Raw genomic sequence first — 14,509 nt, forward strand, 5'->3', positions numbered from 1 at the left:
GGCTTTTCAAGATTTGTGTGTCTGGAATTACCTTCCTTATGTGACTGTCAGAGCTGGCATTGTGGGGTGTTAACATCCCCACCTTGGGCCTTGGTGCTCTGTATTAAATGACAGAGTCTGAAGACAGAGCAGCTCTGGCTGTGGAGGCTGAGACACAGCCTTCCAGAGCCGTCCCTGTCCGGTCTATCTTAACAGTTTTCTTGACTTCCCCCAGGCACTGGAGCATGTTCTCTGTAGTTCTAAAACTACAGCTCCACCTCACACTGTGTTATGGCACAGAAAAGGGGGATGAGGGATTGTGGGTGAAGGCCCTGACTGTTTATGGGGTCCTGGGTGGTGGTGGTGCTCTCCTAATGTCACTGAAGGTATGAACCTGGGGACAGAGAGTCCCATCTGGAACCTGTGTGGGGTCTCCAGACCCATTCTCCTCTTAGCTACCCCCCGCCATGGGGAATGCTTTTACCTTGAGGTTTACAGGTATGTGGAAAGCATGAATCCCCAGTCTAGATCCTTGGCCTCCCACCTGTGCCTAATTGTTAGGTGCCATTTAGCCAGTTCCAACTCACAGCATCGCTTTGTACAACAGAATGGTCCTGCATCATCCTCACAGTCTTTTGTGCTTGAGCCCATTGTTGCAGCTACTGTGTAAGTGCATCTCATTGAGGGTCTTCCTATTTTTTGCTGACCCTTTGCCAAGCATGATGTCCTTCTGCAGGGACTGAACCCTCCTGATAACATGCCCAAAGTTACGTGAGATGTAATCTCACCATCCTTTCTTCTAAGGTACATTCCAGTTGTACTTCTTCCAAGAGAAATTTGTTCATTCTTTTGGCAGTCCATGGTATATTCAAATTCTTCACCAGCTCCATAATTCAAAGGTGTCAGTTCCTCAGTCTTCCTTATTCATTCTCTAATTTTAGCATGGATATGAGAAGATTGAAAACACCATGGGTTGAGTCAGGCACACCTTAGTCCTTAAAGTGCCATGTTTGCTTTTTAGCACTTTAAAGAGGTCTTTTGCAGGAGATTTGCCCAGTATAATGCGTCCTTTGATTTCTTGACTGCTGCTTCCATAGGTGTTGATTGTGGATTCAGGTAAAATGAAATCCTTGGTAACTTCAGTCTTTTCTCCATTTATCATGATGTTGCTTATTGGTCCAGTTGTGAGGATTTTTGTTTTCTTTGTGTTGAGATGTAATCCCTGCCAAAGGCTGTGGTCTTTGATCTTCATCAGTAATTTCTTCAAGACCTCTTCACTTTTAGCAAGCAAGATTGTGTCATCTGCATAACGTAGGTTATCAATGAGTCTTCCTCCAATCCTGATGCCTCATTCTTCTTTATATAGTCCAGCTTCTTGGATTATTTGCTCAGCATGCAGATTGAATAAATTTGGTGAAAGGATACAACCCTGACGCACACCTTTCCTGACTTTAAACCACGTAGTTTCCTCTTACTCTGTTTGAACAACTGCCTCTTTATGTACAGGTTCCTCATGAGCACAGTTAAGTGTTCTGAAATTCCCGTTTTCACCAGTATTATCCATAATTTGTTATGATCCACACAGTTGAATGCCTTTGCATAGTCAATAAAACGCAGGTAAACGTCTTTTTGGTATTGTTTGCTTTCAGCCAGGATCCATCTGAAATCAGCAGTGATATCCCTGGTTCCACATCCTCTTCTGAATCTGGCTAGAATTTCTGGCAGTTCCCTGTTGATTTACTGCTGCAGCCGCTTTTGAATGATCTTCAGCAAAATTTTACTTTCATGTTCTATTAATGATATTGTTCGATAATTTTCACGTTTGGTTGGATTACCTTTCTTGGGAATCGGCATAAATATGGATCTCTTCCAGTCCATTGGCCAGGTAGCTGTGTTCCATATTTCTTGGCATAGGCAAGAGAGTACTGCGTCTGTTGAAACATCTCGGTTGGTATCCCGCCGTATCCTGGAGTCTTGTTTTTGGCTAATGTCTTCAGTGCAACTTGGACTTCTTCCATCAGTACCATCAGTTACTAATCATATGCTACCTCCTGAAATGGGTGAATGCCAACCAGTTCTTTTTGGTATGGTGACTCGTATTCCTTCCATCTTCTTTTGATGCTTCCTACATTGTTTAATATTTTCCCTGTAGAATCCTTCAGTATTGCTGCTCGAGGCCTGAATTTTTTCTTCAGTTCTTTCAGATTGAGAAATGCTAACGTGTTCTTACCTTTTGGTTTTCTATCTTCAGGTCTTTGCGCATTGTATTATAATACTTAAGTTTTCTTCTTGAGCTGCCCTGTGAAATTTTCTTTTCAGCCGTTTTACTTCATTTCTTCCTTCCGCTTAGCTACTTGACATTCAAAAGTGAGTTTTCAGAGTCTGTTCTGACATCCATTTTATTCTTTTCTTTCTTCCTGTCTATTTAATGACTTTTTGCTTTTTTGATGTGTGATGTTCCTGATGTCAGTTTACAACTCGTCTGATCTTCAGTCATTCGTGTTCAACATGTCAAATCTGCCCTTGAGAAGGTCTCTAAATTCAGGTGGGGTATACTCAAGGTCATGCTTTGGCTCTTTTGAACTTGTTCTAGTTTTCTTCAGCATCAACTTGAACTTGCATATGAGCAATTAATGGTCTGTTCCTCAGGCAGCCCCTGGCCTTGTTCTGACTGATGATATTGAGCTTTTCCATTGTCTTTTTCCACAGAAGTAGTTGATTTGATTCCTGTGCATTCCATCCTGCAAAGTCCACATGTGTATAGTCGTCGTTTATTTTGTTGCAAAAAGGTGTCTGCGATGAAGAAGTTACCGGTCTTGCAAAATTTGGTTATGCCATCACTGGTATCATTTCTATCACCAAGGCCAAATTTTCTCTTTGCGCCACTCAGAGACTCCATTTAGTTGACACTACCTCACATATAGAAGTGTATGTGCTTTCTGTCACTGCCCTGCATTGCTTGTTGTGTTATGAATCAACTTTATATAGATTAATGGGCCTTTTCTAGGGCTGTTTGTTTTTTTCCATTGGTGATTTTGTGTATACTGATATTACACTAAGATATGCCTTTATTTATAAATTAAATATATAAAAGTGTAATTATGTACATGGCATGTTTGGACAAGTCACCATGTCTTTTTCCTTAGAACATGTTGACACTTCGTGGGCATTTGCACTTTCAAGTACATTTTTATTTTTTTGGTGAAGCCCTAAAATATAATTAAGTTACTTGGAATTTTGTAGAAGTGCATAGGAAATAACAGTCTTTCTGGGGAAAACAGTTTTCTTAGAGCATGCTCTACCTTTTCATTTAGTTCAGTTTACTTGGGTGTCATTTAATAATGTTTTATAATTTTTTCATTAGGATCTTTAATTAACTACATTCCTTTTAGGTACTTTTTATTAACATACATGTTCTCTCTTCAAAGTTAATTTCTCCACACCTTGGAACTAGTGTATAGAACTGAAATGCTTAAAGTAAACCTTTTTTTATTTTTTCTGAAGCCTGAATACTTGGTAAAATCACTCAGTCCTCTTATCACGTGCACCATCTTTTGGGGTTCTAAATAAACAATTAACTAATTTGTAAAATAAATGTGCTTGGTACTCCTCCCCTTCTCCCCATTTAACGTTCTTATCTCTTTACGTTTCTTTCTTTATTGTATTTTACATGAAGGTTTACAGAACAAGCTAGCTTCTCATTAAACAATTAATACACATATTAGTGGTTGCCAGCTCCATGACATGTCAACGCTCTTCCCTTCTTGACATAGGTTCCCCATTACCAGCTTTCCTGTCGCCTCTTGACTTCTTGTCCTTGCTCCTGGGCTGGTGTGCCCATTTAGTCTCATTTTATTTTATGAGCCTGTCTAATCCTGGCTGAAGGGTGAACCTCAGGAGTAACTTCATTAGTGAACTAAAAGGGTGTCTGGGGCCATATTCTCGGGGTTTCTCCAGTCTCTGTCAGACCAGTAAGTCTTGTCTTTTTTTTTTTCCTAGTGAGTTAGAATTTTGTTCTGCATTTTTCTCCGTCTCTGTCCAGGACCCTCTATTGTGATCCCTGTCAGAGCAGTTGATGATGGTAGCCGGGCTCCATCTAGTTATGCTGGACTTAGTCTGGTGGAGGCTGTGGTAGTTGCGGTCCATTAGTCCTTTGAACTAATCTTTTCCTGGTGTCTGGTTTTTTCACTCCCTCTTGCTCCAGATGGGGTGACACCAGTGGAGTGTCTTAGATAGCTGTTCACAAGCTTTTAAGGCTCCAGACGCTACTCACCAAAGTAGAATATAGAACATTTTCTTTATAAACTATTATGCCAGTTGAGGTCGATGTTCTCAGAGAGTGGCCCCCACAGCCCTCATCCCAGTAATTTGGCCTCTCAGGGAGTTTGGACGTGTCTGTGGAGCTTTCGTGACCTTGCCTTCGTCAGGTTGTGCTGGCTTCCCCAGTACTGTGTACTGTCATACCCTTCACCAGAATGGTAACTTTAGTGTTCTTTTCTGGCATTTACCAGCTACAACCTTTAGGACAATGTTGAGTCAGGATAGAATAATGGATATAATTGTTCTCTATCTGATTTTACTGAGAAAATGAGGTATTTTCAGTATGTATGTACTTTGGAGTACAGGCATACCTTGTTTTATTGTGCTTTGTTTTATGGAGCTTCACAGATACTGTGTTTTTTTACACATTGAAGGTTTGTGGCAACCCTAGTTGAGCAAGTCTGTTGGTACCATTTTTCCAACAGCATGTGCTCACTTCATGTCTCTGTCACGTTTAGGTAATTCTTGCAATATTTCTGACTTTTTTTTTTTTCCTTATATCTGGTATAGTGATCTTTAATCAGTGATCTTTGCTGTTTGTTACTATTGTAATTGTTCTGGGGTGCCACAAACTGCACCCATAGATGATGGCAAACTTAATGGATAAATGTAGTGTGTATTCTGACTGCTCCACCAACTGACTGTTCAGTTGGGCTTCTGTATTCCCTGAGATATGGCAATATTGAAATTAGGCCAGTTAATAACCTTTCAATGGCCTCTAAGTGTCCAAGTGAGAAGAAGAGTTTCATGCCTCTCACTTTAAACCAAAAGCTAGAAATGATTGAGCTTAGTGAGGAAAGCATGTTGAAAACCGAGATAGGCCAAAAGCTAGGCCTTTTTGCCAGACAGCCAAGTTGTGAATGCAAAGGAAAAGTTCTTGAAGGAAGTTTAAAAGTGTTGTTCCAGTGAACACATGAATGATGAGAAAGCAAAACAGCGTAATTGCTGATGTGGGGAAAATTTTAGTGATCTGGATAGAAGACCAAACCAGCCACAACATTCCCTTAAGCCAAAGCCTAATCCAGGGTAGGGCCCTAACTCTCTTTAATTCTATGAAGACTGAGAGAAGTGCAGAAGCTGCAGAAAAAAATGTGATGCTAGCAGAGGTCGGCTCATGAAATTTAAGGAAAGAAACCATCTCCGTAACATCAAAGTACAAGGTGAAACAGCAAGTTCTGATGTAGAAGTGGCAGCAAGTTATCCACAAGATCTAGCTAAGATAATTGATGAAGGTAGCCACAGTAGAGAACAGATTTTCAGTGTTGAAAAACAGCCTTATGTTTGAAGAAGATGCCATCTAGGGCTTTCATGGCTAAAGAGGAGAAGCCAATGCCTGACTTCAAAGTTTCCAAGGAAAAGCTGACTGTCTTGTTAGGGACTAATGCAGCTGGTGGCTTTAAGTTGAAGCTAATGCTCATTTACTATATTGAAAATCCTGGAGCACTTAAGAGTTAAGCTAAATCTACTGTGTGTATGCTCTGTAAACTGAACAAAAGAGCCTGGATGACAGCACATCTGTTTATAATATGGTTTACTGAATATTTTAAGCCCACTGTTGAGACCTACTGCTCAGAAGAAAAGACTCTTTTCAAAATATTACTGTTTATCGACATTGGTGACCCAGAACTTTGATGGAGAGGGACAAGGAGATTAATGTTTTCATGCCTGCTAACACAGCAATGATGAAGTAGAGGAACTGAACAGAAGATTTCAAAGGGCAGCTTGAGAAGACAAAGTTAAGTATTACAATGACATGTGCAAAGAACTGGAGATCGAAAACCAAAAGGGAAGAACACACTCGACATTTCTCAAACTGAAAGAACTGAAGAAAAAATTCAAGCCTCGAGTTGGCAATAGTGAAGGATTCTATGGGGAAAATATTAAATGACACAGGAAGCATCAAAAGAAAGTGGAAGGAATTCACAGAGTCATTATACCAAAAAGAATTGGTGGACATAACAACCATTTCAAGAGGTAACATATGATCAGGAACTGATAGTACTGAAGGAAGAAGTCAAAGTTATACCGACGACATTGGTGAAAAACAAGGCTTCAGGAGCTGACAGATTATAAATTGAGATGTTTCAACAAATAGGTGCAGTGCTGGAAGTGCTCATTTGTTTAAGCCAAGAAATTTGGAAGACAGGCCAACCAACTAGAAGAGATCCATATTTATGCCTATTCCCAAGAAAGATGATCCAATCAAATGTGGAAATAATTGAACAATATCATTAATATCACACACAGCAAAATTTTACTGAAGATCATTCAAAAGTGGCTGAAGCAGTATATCGAAGGGATACTGCCAGAAATTCAATGGATTCAGAAGAGGATGTGGAAAAAGGGATATCACTGTTGATTTCGGGTGTATCCTGGCTGAAAGCAGAGAATACCAGAAGGATGTTTACCTGTGTTTTACTGACTATGCATAGGCATTCAACTGTGTGGATCATAACAAATTATGGATAACATTGGAGAGAATGGAAATTCCAGAATACGTAATTGTGCCGTTGAGGAACCTGTACATAGATCAAGAGGCAGTTGTTCGGACAGAACAAGGGGATACTGCATGGTTTAAAATCAGGAAAGATGTGCGACAGGGTTGTATCCTTTCACCATACCTATACAGTTTGTATGCTGAGCAAATAATCTGAGAAGCTGGACTGTATGAAGAAGAACCAAAAAAAAAAAAAAAAAAGCAAACCCAGTGCCGTCAAGTTGATTCTGACTCATAGCCACCCAGTAGGACAGAGTAGAACTGCCCTGTAGAGTTTCCAAGGAGCTCCTGGTAGATTTGAACTGCCAGCCCTTTGGTTAGCAGCTGTAGCACTTAACCACTACGCCACCACCGTTTCCATGAAGAACAGGGCATCAGAATTGGAGGAAGACTCATTAACAACCTTTGCTATGCAGATGACACAACCTTGCTTGCTGAAAGTGAAGAGGACTTGAAGCATGTACTGATGAAGATCAAGGACCATAGCCTTCAGTATGGATTACACTTCAGCGTAAAACAAAAATCCTCACAACTGAACCAATAAGCAATATCATGATAAACGGAGAGAAGATTGAAGTTGTCAATGATTTCATTTTACTTGGATCCATAAATCAAAACCCATGGAAGCAGCAGTCAGGAAATCAAAAGACGCAATGTGTTGGGCAAATCTGCTGGAAACGACCTCTTTAAAGTGTTGAAAAGCAAAGATGTCACCTTGAAGGCTAAGGTGCGCCTGACCCAAGCTTTGGCATTTTCAGTCCCATCATATGCACACCAAAGCGGGACGATGAATAAGGAAGATCGAAGAATTGATGCCTTTGAATTGTGGTGTTAGTGAAGAATATTGAATATACCATGGACTGCCAAAAGAACAAACAAATCTGTCTTGGAAGAAGTACAATCAGAATGCTCCTTAGAAGCAAGGATGGGGAGACTGCGTTGTACATACTTGGGTATGTTGTCAGGAGGGAGCAGTCCCTGGAAAAAGACATTGTGCTTGGTAAAGTACAGGGTCATCAGAAAAGAGGAAGACCCTCAATGGGATCGATTGACACAGTGGCTCCAACAATGGGCTCAAGCATAACAACGATTGTGAGCATGATGAAGGACTAGGCAGTGTTTTGTTTTGTGGTACATAGAGTCTCTGTGAGTTGGAACACACTCAACAGCACCTAACAACAACAACAACACAGCATCCATTCTGCAGCACATGGATAAAGGAGTGATTTTGACTTTCAAGTCTTATTATTTAAGAAGTACATTTTGTGAGGCTATAGCTGCCATAGACGGTTTTCTCTGATGGATCTGGACAAAGTAAATTGAAAATCTTCTAGAAAGAATTCACCATTCTAGGTGTTTATCAAGAACATTTGTGATTTGTGGGAGGAGGTCAAAATGTCCACAGTAACAGGAAGTTGGAAGAAGTTGATTTCAAACCTCATGGATGACTTTGACGGGTTCAAAACTTCAGTGGAGGAAGTAACTGCAGATGTGGTGGAAATAGCAAGAGAACTAGAAGTGGCGCCTGAAGATTTGACTGAATTGCTCCAATCTCATGATAAAATTTTAACAGATGCAGAGTTATTCTTATGGATGAGCAAAGAAAATGATTTCTTGAGGTGGAAAGTAATCCTGGTGAAGATTCTATGAACATTTTTGAAATGATTTAAACTATTACATAAACATTTGCCAATTCAGTAGTGTTTTCATGTATAACTTGATGAAGCTAATTACGTTCATCATGTGCAGTCATTACAAAATGGGAACTGTAATCTCTTCTCAGCAAACAAAAAGAAATGCTATTCTTGTTTCTGCAGAGGTATTGATCTTTGTTGTCTTAAAACATTAGACTGTTTTTGTGGGAGTGTATGGATTTATGTTTGTTGAGGGGAACAGGCAGTAATAATTGGTGTACATCAGGTCTTGAAATTTGAGACTTGTGGGGAGATCTGGATTTTCATGTTTCCTGTCTTTTACTTGTGCCTTTTTTTTTTCCTTTTATTACCTTTGCTTGTCCCTATAAAATGGACATACAGGGTGACAGAATAATTTTTTAAAAAATAGGTGACTGACATTTAGATTACTAATTCTCCAAAAGATTATTCTTTTTTTCTGCATATGTACCTGTCACTTGATTCCCTAGAGTTGTTGAAGAAAATAGGACTACCTCAGGGACTTGGTTTACCAATTTGTTTGTGTGGGCCCCTGATCCTTTCATGGCTGTGAGGGGCAAAAGTGAACACTGCCCTTCTACAGTGTTTCCCAGTTGCTGATACCTCAGCTTTCCTTCACCCTGTGCTTTATGTTTTGTTGAGTCTTTTGATGGGTCTTATGGAAGGAGTTAAAATTGTTCAGAGAGAATTGATGATCTGAATTAGAACATTTGTCTAATTTCTGCTATGTTTTCTAATTGTTCTAGACCATAAAGAGAGAAATAAGACTGCACTTAGTCACAGTCAAACTGTGGAGAGATTATTTCAGTGTGTTGGAAGTCTATGAGACAGGATGCAATCAGTGAGGAAATGAATGTACTTAGTGAAGGGACAAAGGTTTGGTAAAACATAGAACCTTGTGTCAAATCCCTATGAATTCTTAGTTACTCAGAACAGTCAACCTCACCTTTCTTTCTTGTAAACATTGGAGCATATTGTACCTTGCTGATCCAGAATGTGTGGGATGTTTTAGGACTCAGTGGTCATTGAGGATCTGGCTGTGATCTTTACCCAGGAAGAGTGGGCTTTGCTGGATCTTGCTCAGAGGAAGCTCTACAGAGATGTGATGATGGAAACCTTCAGAAACCTAGCCTCTGTAGGTAAGATTGGCGTCATTTAAAAAAAAAAATTTATTCCTTCAGTGAACAAAAATATTTTATTCATTGAGTTTGGTCCAGTATTTGGGCTGAGGAATGGGAATAAATTGTGAAATAAAATAGGCATGGTCCCTTGGTGTATGGAGCCTGCATATCCTGGTGTCCCCGTGAACATAAAGCTGCGTCTATTGGAGCAAGTTTTCGTTTCTCTTGTGACTGAAAACTTTTGAGGCTCTGTAAGTATTGTAAGTATTGGTTTCAGGGGTCACTTTGGGCCTCTGAGAGGTTTGTGTTTTGGGACCTTGTAGAGAATTTTACTGTGTTTATTACAAGTTTGACATGATTGTTTTGCTGGAAGTAAGCTCACACCTACCTGCCTTCAGAGAACCTGATGAGCAATGTATTGATTCAGTGTCAGGGAAATGTTCACTGCTCTGCACTGCCTTCCTTTGTGATATTCATTTCTCCATGAACACCATGTCAGCTATACCCATTCGTTTTGCCAGAGAAGCAAGTACAGTGCAGATAGGACCCTTCTGGGGCCACCGTGTCGGGAAGCATCAGGAAAGCAAGAATTTTTTTTTGAAGGACCATTCCTGCGTGGTGGGAATTACATTTGAATCAGTAAGCTAGAAAAAGTTTCTTTTGGATTGAAGATGCAACATCATAGATACTTCAGCTTACTTTCCTGCCTTTAGCAATCCTCTCACACCTGGTTTATGGAGTCCATTTTCCTCTTTTAATGTTACATGTGTATTGTGTCTAGTATCTTTCTAGTTAGCTCTCCTAATTACACCTATTTGTGTCACTGTTGATCCTTATGGATGTATTACCTAGTAAATTGCTTTTTAACCATCTTCATGTGTTGAAAAAATGAAATGTGGCTTAAGTTATTCTTTGTTCATAACAGCCTTTTTTTTCTTTTTCCCTAATAATCCCCTTCCTTTGTGTTTTATGTTGTGAACCTAAACTTGAATTATTGGGTCAGTCTCTCGAAACCTTAATGATGGAAAAACGTTATTCAGTGAACACGTAATGGTGCAATTCATGAAGAAGAATACCTGGTCCCCTATGGTAGGAGAAATCTCCAAATCATGTGGCAATAAAGATCGGCATAAAAACCAGAAGAGACATTTGAGGTGAGTGTCATTCATATGAGAGAAAACAGTGTTTCAGAAAAAGTTCTGATGTGTCCTGATATCATATATATATATATGTATATGCATGTTTATATATTTAACGTTTGGTAAAGTAGCAACAAGTGTGTTGATGGTGCAGGACCAGGTAATGTTTCGTTCTGTTGTACATGGGGTCGCTGTGAGTCAGAACCAACTGGACAGTACCTGACAAGAATATATATAAACCTGTCTGTAAAATTATGGGTTCAGAGAATTTTCGCAATGTAACATTCTCATAAATTTGAGTCAAGTATTGAGTATTCGAAACATACTTTACTTGGACACAATTATCAGAATGCCACATATTTTAGAAAAACAATGACAGTAATGGTAGTATTTCTGCTAGATGATTTGACCTATGAAACACTTGACAAGTCAGGGCAAAAACCATGCACTTTCACTGTGTTTGTTAATGGTGAAATGGGAAAATTTTATTTACAACACCGTGTTACCTATTTTTAACAGAAGTCATACAGCACAGAACCTCTGTGAAAGTAATAAAGGCATTCAGTCTGGGAAAACCTTCAGCTGGATTCCAAATCAAACTGTGCTGAAGAGAAATCCTCCAGTAGTAAATCCATTTGAATTCTGTGAGTGTGGAAAAGCCTTCGTGGATTGCTCATCACATAACCATCATGCCATATTTCACACTGGATGCAATACCTGTCAGTCTAAGCAACGTGGAGAAGCCTGCAGTTTTCCCTCTCACCTAACCACACCTGTGAGAACTATTACTGGAAAGAAACCCCATGAATGTAAGGTGTGTGGGAAGGACTTAATTTGTATTTCAACCTTTAAGAATCCTGTGACAATACTTAATGGTGAGAAACGATATGAATGTAGTGAATGTGGGAAAGATTTCTGTAGTTTATCGTCCTTTTGGACACATGTGAGAGGTCATAGGCATGAATGTAAAGAATGTCATAAAACCGTTAGTCATCCTTCATCCCTCATTTCACATAAAAAATTTTGTAATAGCAATAAGCCTTATGAATGTAAGGAATGTGGGAAAGCATTTAGTCAGGCCTCATCTGTCACTCAACATATAAGAATTCACAGTGGAGAGAGGCCTTATGAATGTATGGAATGTGGGAAAGCCTTTAGTCAGTCATCACACCTCACTCAGCATATAAGAACTCACAATGGACAGAGGCCTTTTGAATGTAAGGAATGTGGGAAAGCCTTTAGTCAGGCCTCATCCCTCACGCAACATATAAGAACTCACAGTGGGCAGAGGCCTTATGAATGTAAGGAATGTGGGAAAGCATTTAGTCATGTCTCATCTCTCACTCAACATATAAGAGTTCACAGTGGAGAGAGGCCTTATGAATGTGTAGAATGTGGGAAAGCCTTTAGTCAGTCATCACATCTCACTCAGCATATAAGAACTCACAGTGGACAGAGGCCTTTTGAATGTAAGGAATGTGGGAAAGCCTACATTCAGGCCTCATCCCTCACACAACATATAAGAACTCACAATGGGCAGAGGCCTTATGAATGTAAGGAATGTGGGAAAGCCTTTAGTCGGGCCTCATTCCTTAGTATACATAAAAGGACTCACATTGGAGTGAGGCCTTATAAATGTAAGGAATGTGGGAAAGCATTTAGGCAATCCTCACATCTCAGTAAACATACAAGAATTCACAGTGGAGAGAGGCCTTATGGATGTAAGCAATGTGATAAAACTTTTAGTTGTCCCTATTACCTCTCTGAACACATACGAATTCACAATGGCGAGAAACCTTATAAATGTAAGCAATGTGGGAAAGCCTTTAGACGGTCATCACACCTCACTGCACATATGAAAATTCACAGTGGGGAGAGGCCTTATGAATGTAAGGAATGTGGGAAAGCCTACAGGCAGGTCTCACACCTCATAAAACATACAAGAACAACTCATAGTGGAGAGAGGCCTTACGAATGTAAGGAATGTGGGAAAGCATTTAGTGATTCCTCAAACCTCCCTAGACATATAAGAACTCACAGTGTAGAGAGACCTTATGAATGTAAGGAATGTGGGAAAGCCTTTACTCATTCCTCTTATCTTTCTGAACACATAAGAACTCACAGTGGAGAGAGGCCTTTTGAATGTAAGGAATGTGGGAAAGCCTTTAGTTATTTCTCACACCTCACTAAACATATGACAACTCACAGTAGAGAAAGAACTTATGAATGTAAGGAATGTGGGAAGACTTTTACTCATTCCTCTTATCTCTCTGAACACATAAGAACTCACAGTGGAGAGAGGCCTTTTGAATGTAAGGAATGTGGGAAAGCCTTTAGTTACTCCTCACATCTCAATCGACATATGACAGCTCACAGTGGAGAGAGACCTTATGAATGTAAGAAATGTGGGAAAGCCTTTTGTCATTCCTCACACCTCACTAGGCATTTAAAAACTCACAGTGGAGAAAGACCTTATGAATGTAAGGGATGTGGGAAAACGTAGTCATTCCTCCGATCTCTCTGGACGCATAAGCATGCACAGTGGAAAGACTCTGGTCAAAAGCGCGATGTTTCATCCTTACTGCTGTAATTTCAAACAGCAAATTGCTAAAAGTCTGTGATTAAAGAACAAAGTTTCTCAGTGAGTAACAAAGCAATACGAACTCAAAGAAAAGGTCATTAGAGCTACTTTGTGCCTTTGGGGAAAATGACAGTTTCATTTTAACTGCTGCACTGTCCTCATCAGTATTTCTTACTTTCTTAGCCCAAGCTAAACTTTACCTTTTTTAAAGTCTTTGGTTATTAAACATAAGGCTGCAGGGAATAGCCTTAAGCAAATCTGTTTTTATATTTCTTAACGTTTTATTGATGTTATTTGCGTACAATAAAATACACTGATCTTGTTTTTAAGAGTGCTTTATTTTCCTGTTTATTCCATTTCCTTCCATTCTTTCCTATCGGCAAGTCAACTGTTTTACCCTTTGTAATTAGTAAGTATCTCATAGGCCTGTACTTTAAGACTGCAAATATTCTGTTTTTCACACTACTTGGGCGTACTAATTTTAGTTGTTGTTGTTAAATGCCACTGAGTCGGTTCCAACTCATGGCAGCCCCATGTACAACAGAACTGAACACTTGACGGTCCTTCGCCACGCCCACAATTGTTATGCTTGAGCCCACTGTTGCAGCCACTATGTCAGTACGTCTTATTGAGGGTCTTCCTCTCTTTCATTGACCCTGTACTTTACCAAGCATGATGTCTTTCTCGAGGGATTGATGTCCCCTGACAAAATGTCCAAAGTATGTAAGATGCAGTCTCACCAGCCTTGCTTTTAAGGCGTATTCTGGTTCTACTTCTTCCAAGACAGATTTGTTTGTGCATTTGCCAGTCCATGGTATATTCGGTATTCTTTGCCAACACCACAATTCAAAGGTGTTGATTCTTCTCCAGTTATCCTTATTCATTGTCCAGCTTTTGCATATATTTGATGCAATTGAAAATACCTTGTCTGGAGTCAGGCATACCTTAGTCTTCAAGGTGCCATCTTTTGCTTTTCAACACTTTAAAGAGATTGTTTGCAGCAGATTTGGCCAATGCAAAGCATCTTTTAGTTTCTTGACTTTTGCTTACACGGGTGTTGATTGTGGATCCAAGTAAAATGAAATTCTTGACAACTTCAGCCTTTTGTTCTCCATTTAACATGATGTTTCTTATTGCTTCAGTTGTTAGGATTTTTGTTTTCTTTTTGTTGAGGTGCAGTCCATACTGAAGGCTGTGGT

At 39.7% G+C, this 14,509-nt stretch overlaps 1 protein-coding gene across 7 annotated transcripts in view; it reads left to right on the forward strand.

The window, feature by feature from the left end:
• Positions 1-14,509, forward strand: part of LOC100662579 (zinc finger protein 709-like) — a 94,517-nt gene that overhangs the window by 7,951 nt on the left and 72,057 nt on the right. For 2 of the 7 annotated variants that reach the window (XM_023552374.2, XM_010593305.3), the window contains exons 3-5: positions 9,482-9,608; positions 10,594-10,744; positions 11,249-11,543. The exons of 2 other annotated variants lie outside the window; for them this stretch is intronic. In XM_023552374.2, the coding sequence (XP_023408142.2) occupies positions 9,482-9,608; positions 10,594-10,744; positions 11,249-11,543 (573 nt within the window). Of the gene's footprint in view, positions 1-9,481; positions 9,609-10,593; positions 10,745-11,248; positions 11,544-14,509 lie in introns of those variants that run through there. 3 more of the 7 variants (XM_023552373.2, XM_064280725.1, XM_064280729.1) reach the window with 3 other exon arrangements.

Source organism: Loxodonta africana, chromosome 3 (assembly GCF_030014295.1).
Source record: "Loxodonta africana isolate mLoxAfr1 chromosome 3, mLoxAfr1.hap2, whole genome shotgun sequence".
In the NCBI taxonomy this organism is placed as follows: domain Eukaryota; kingdom Metazoa; phylum Chordata; class Mammalia; order Proboscidea; family Elephantidae; genus Loxodonta; species Loxodonta africana.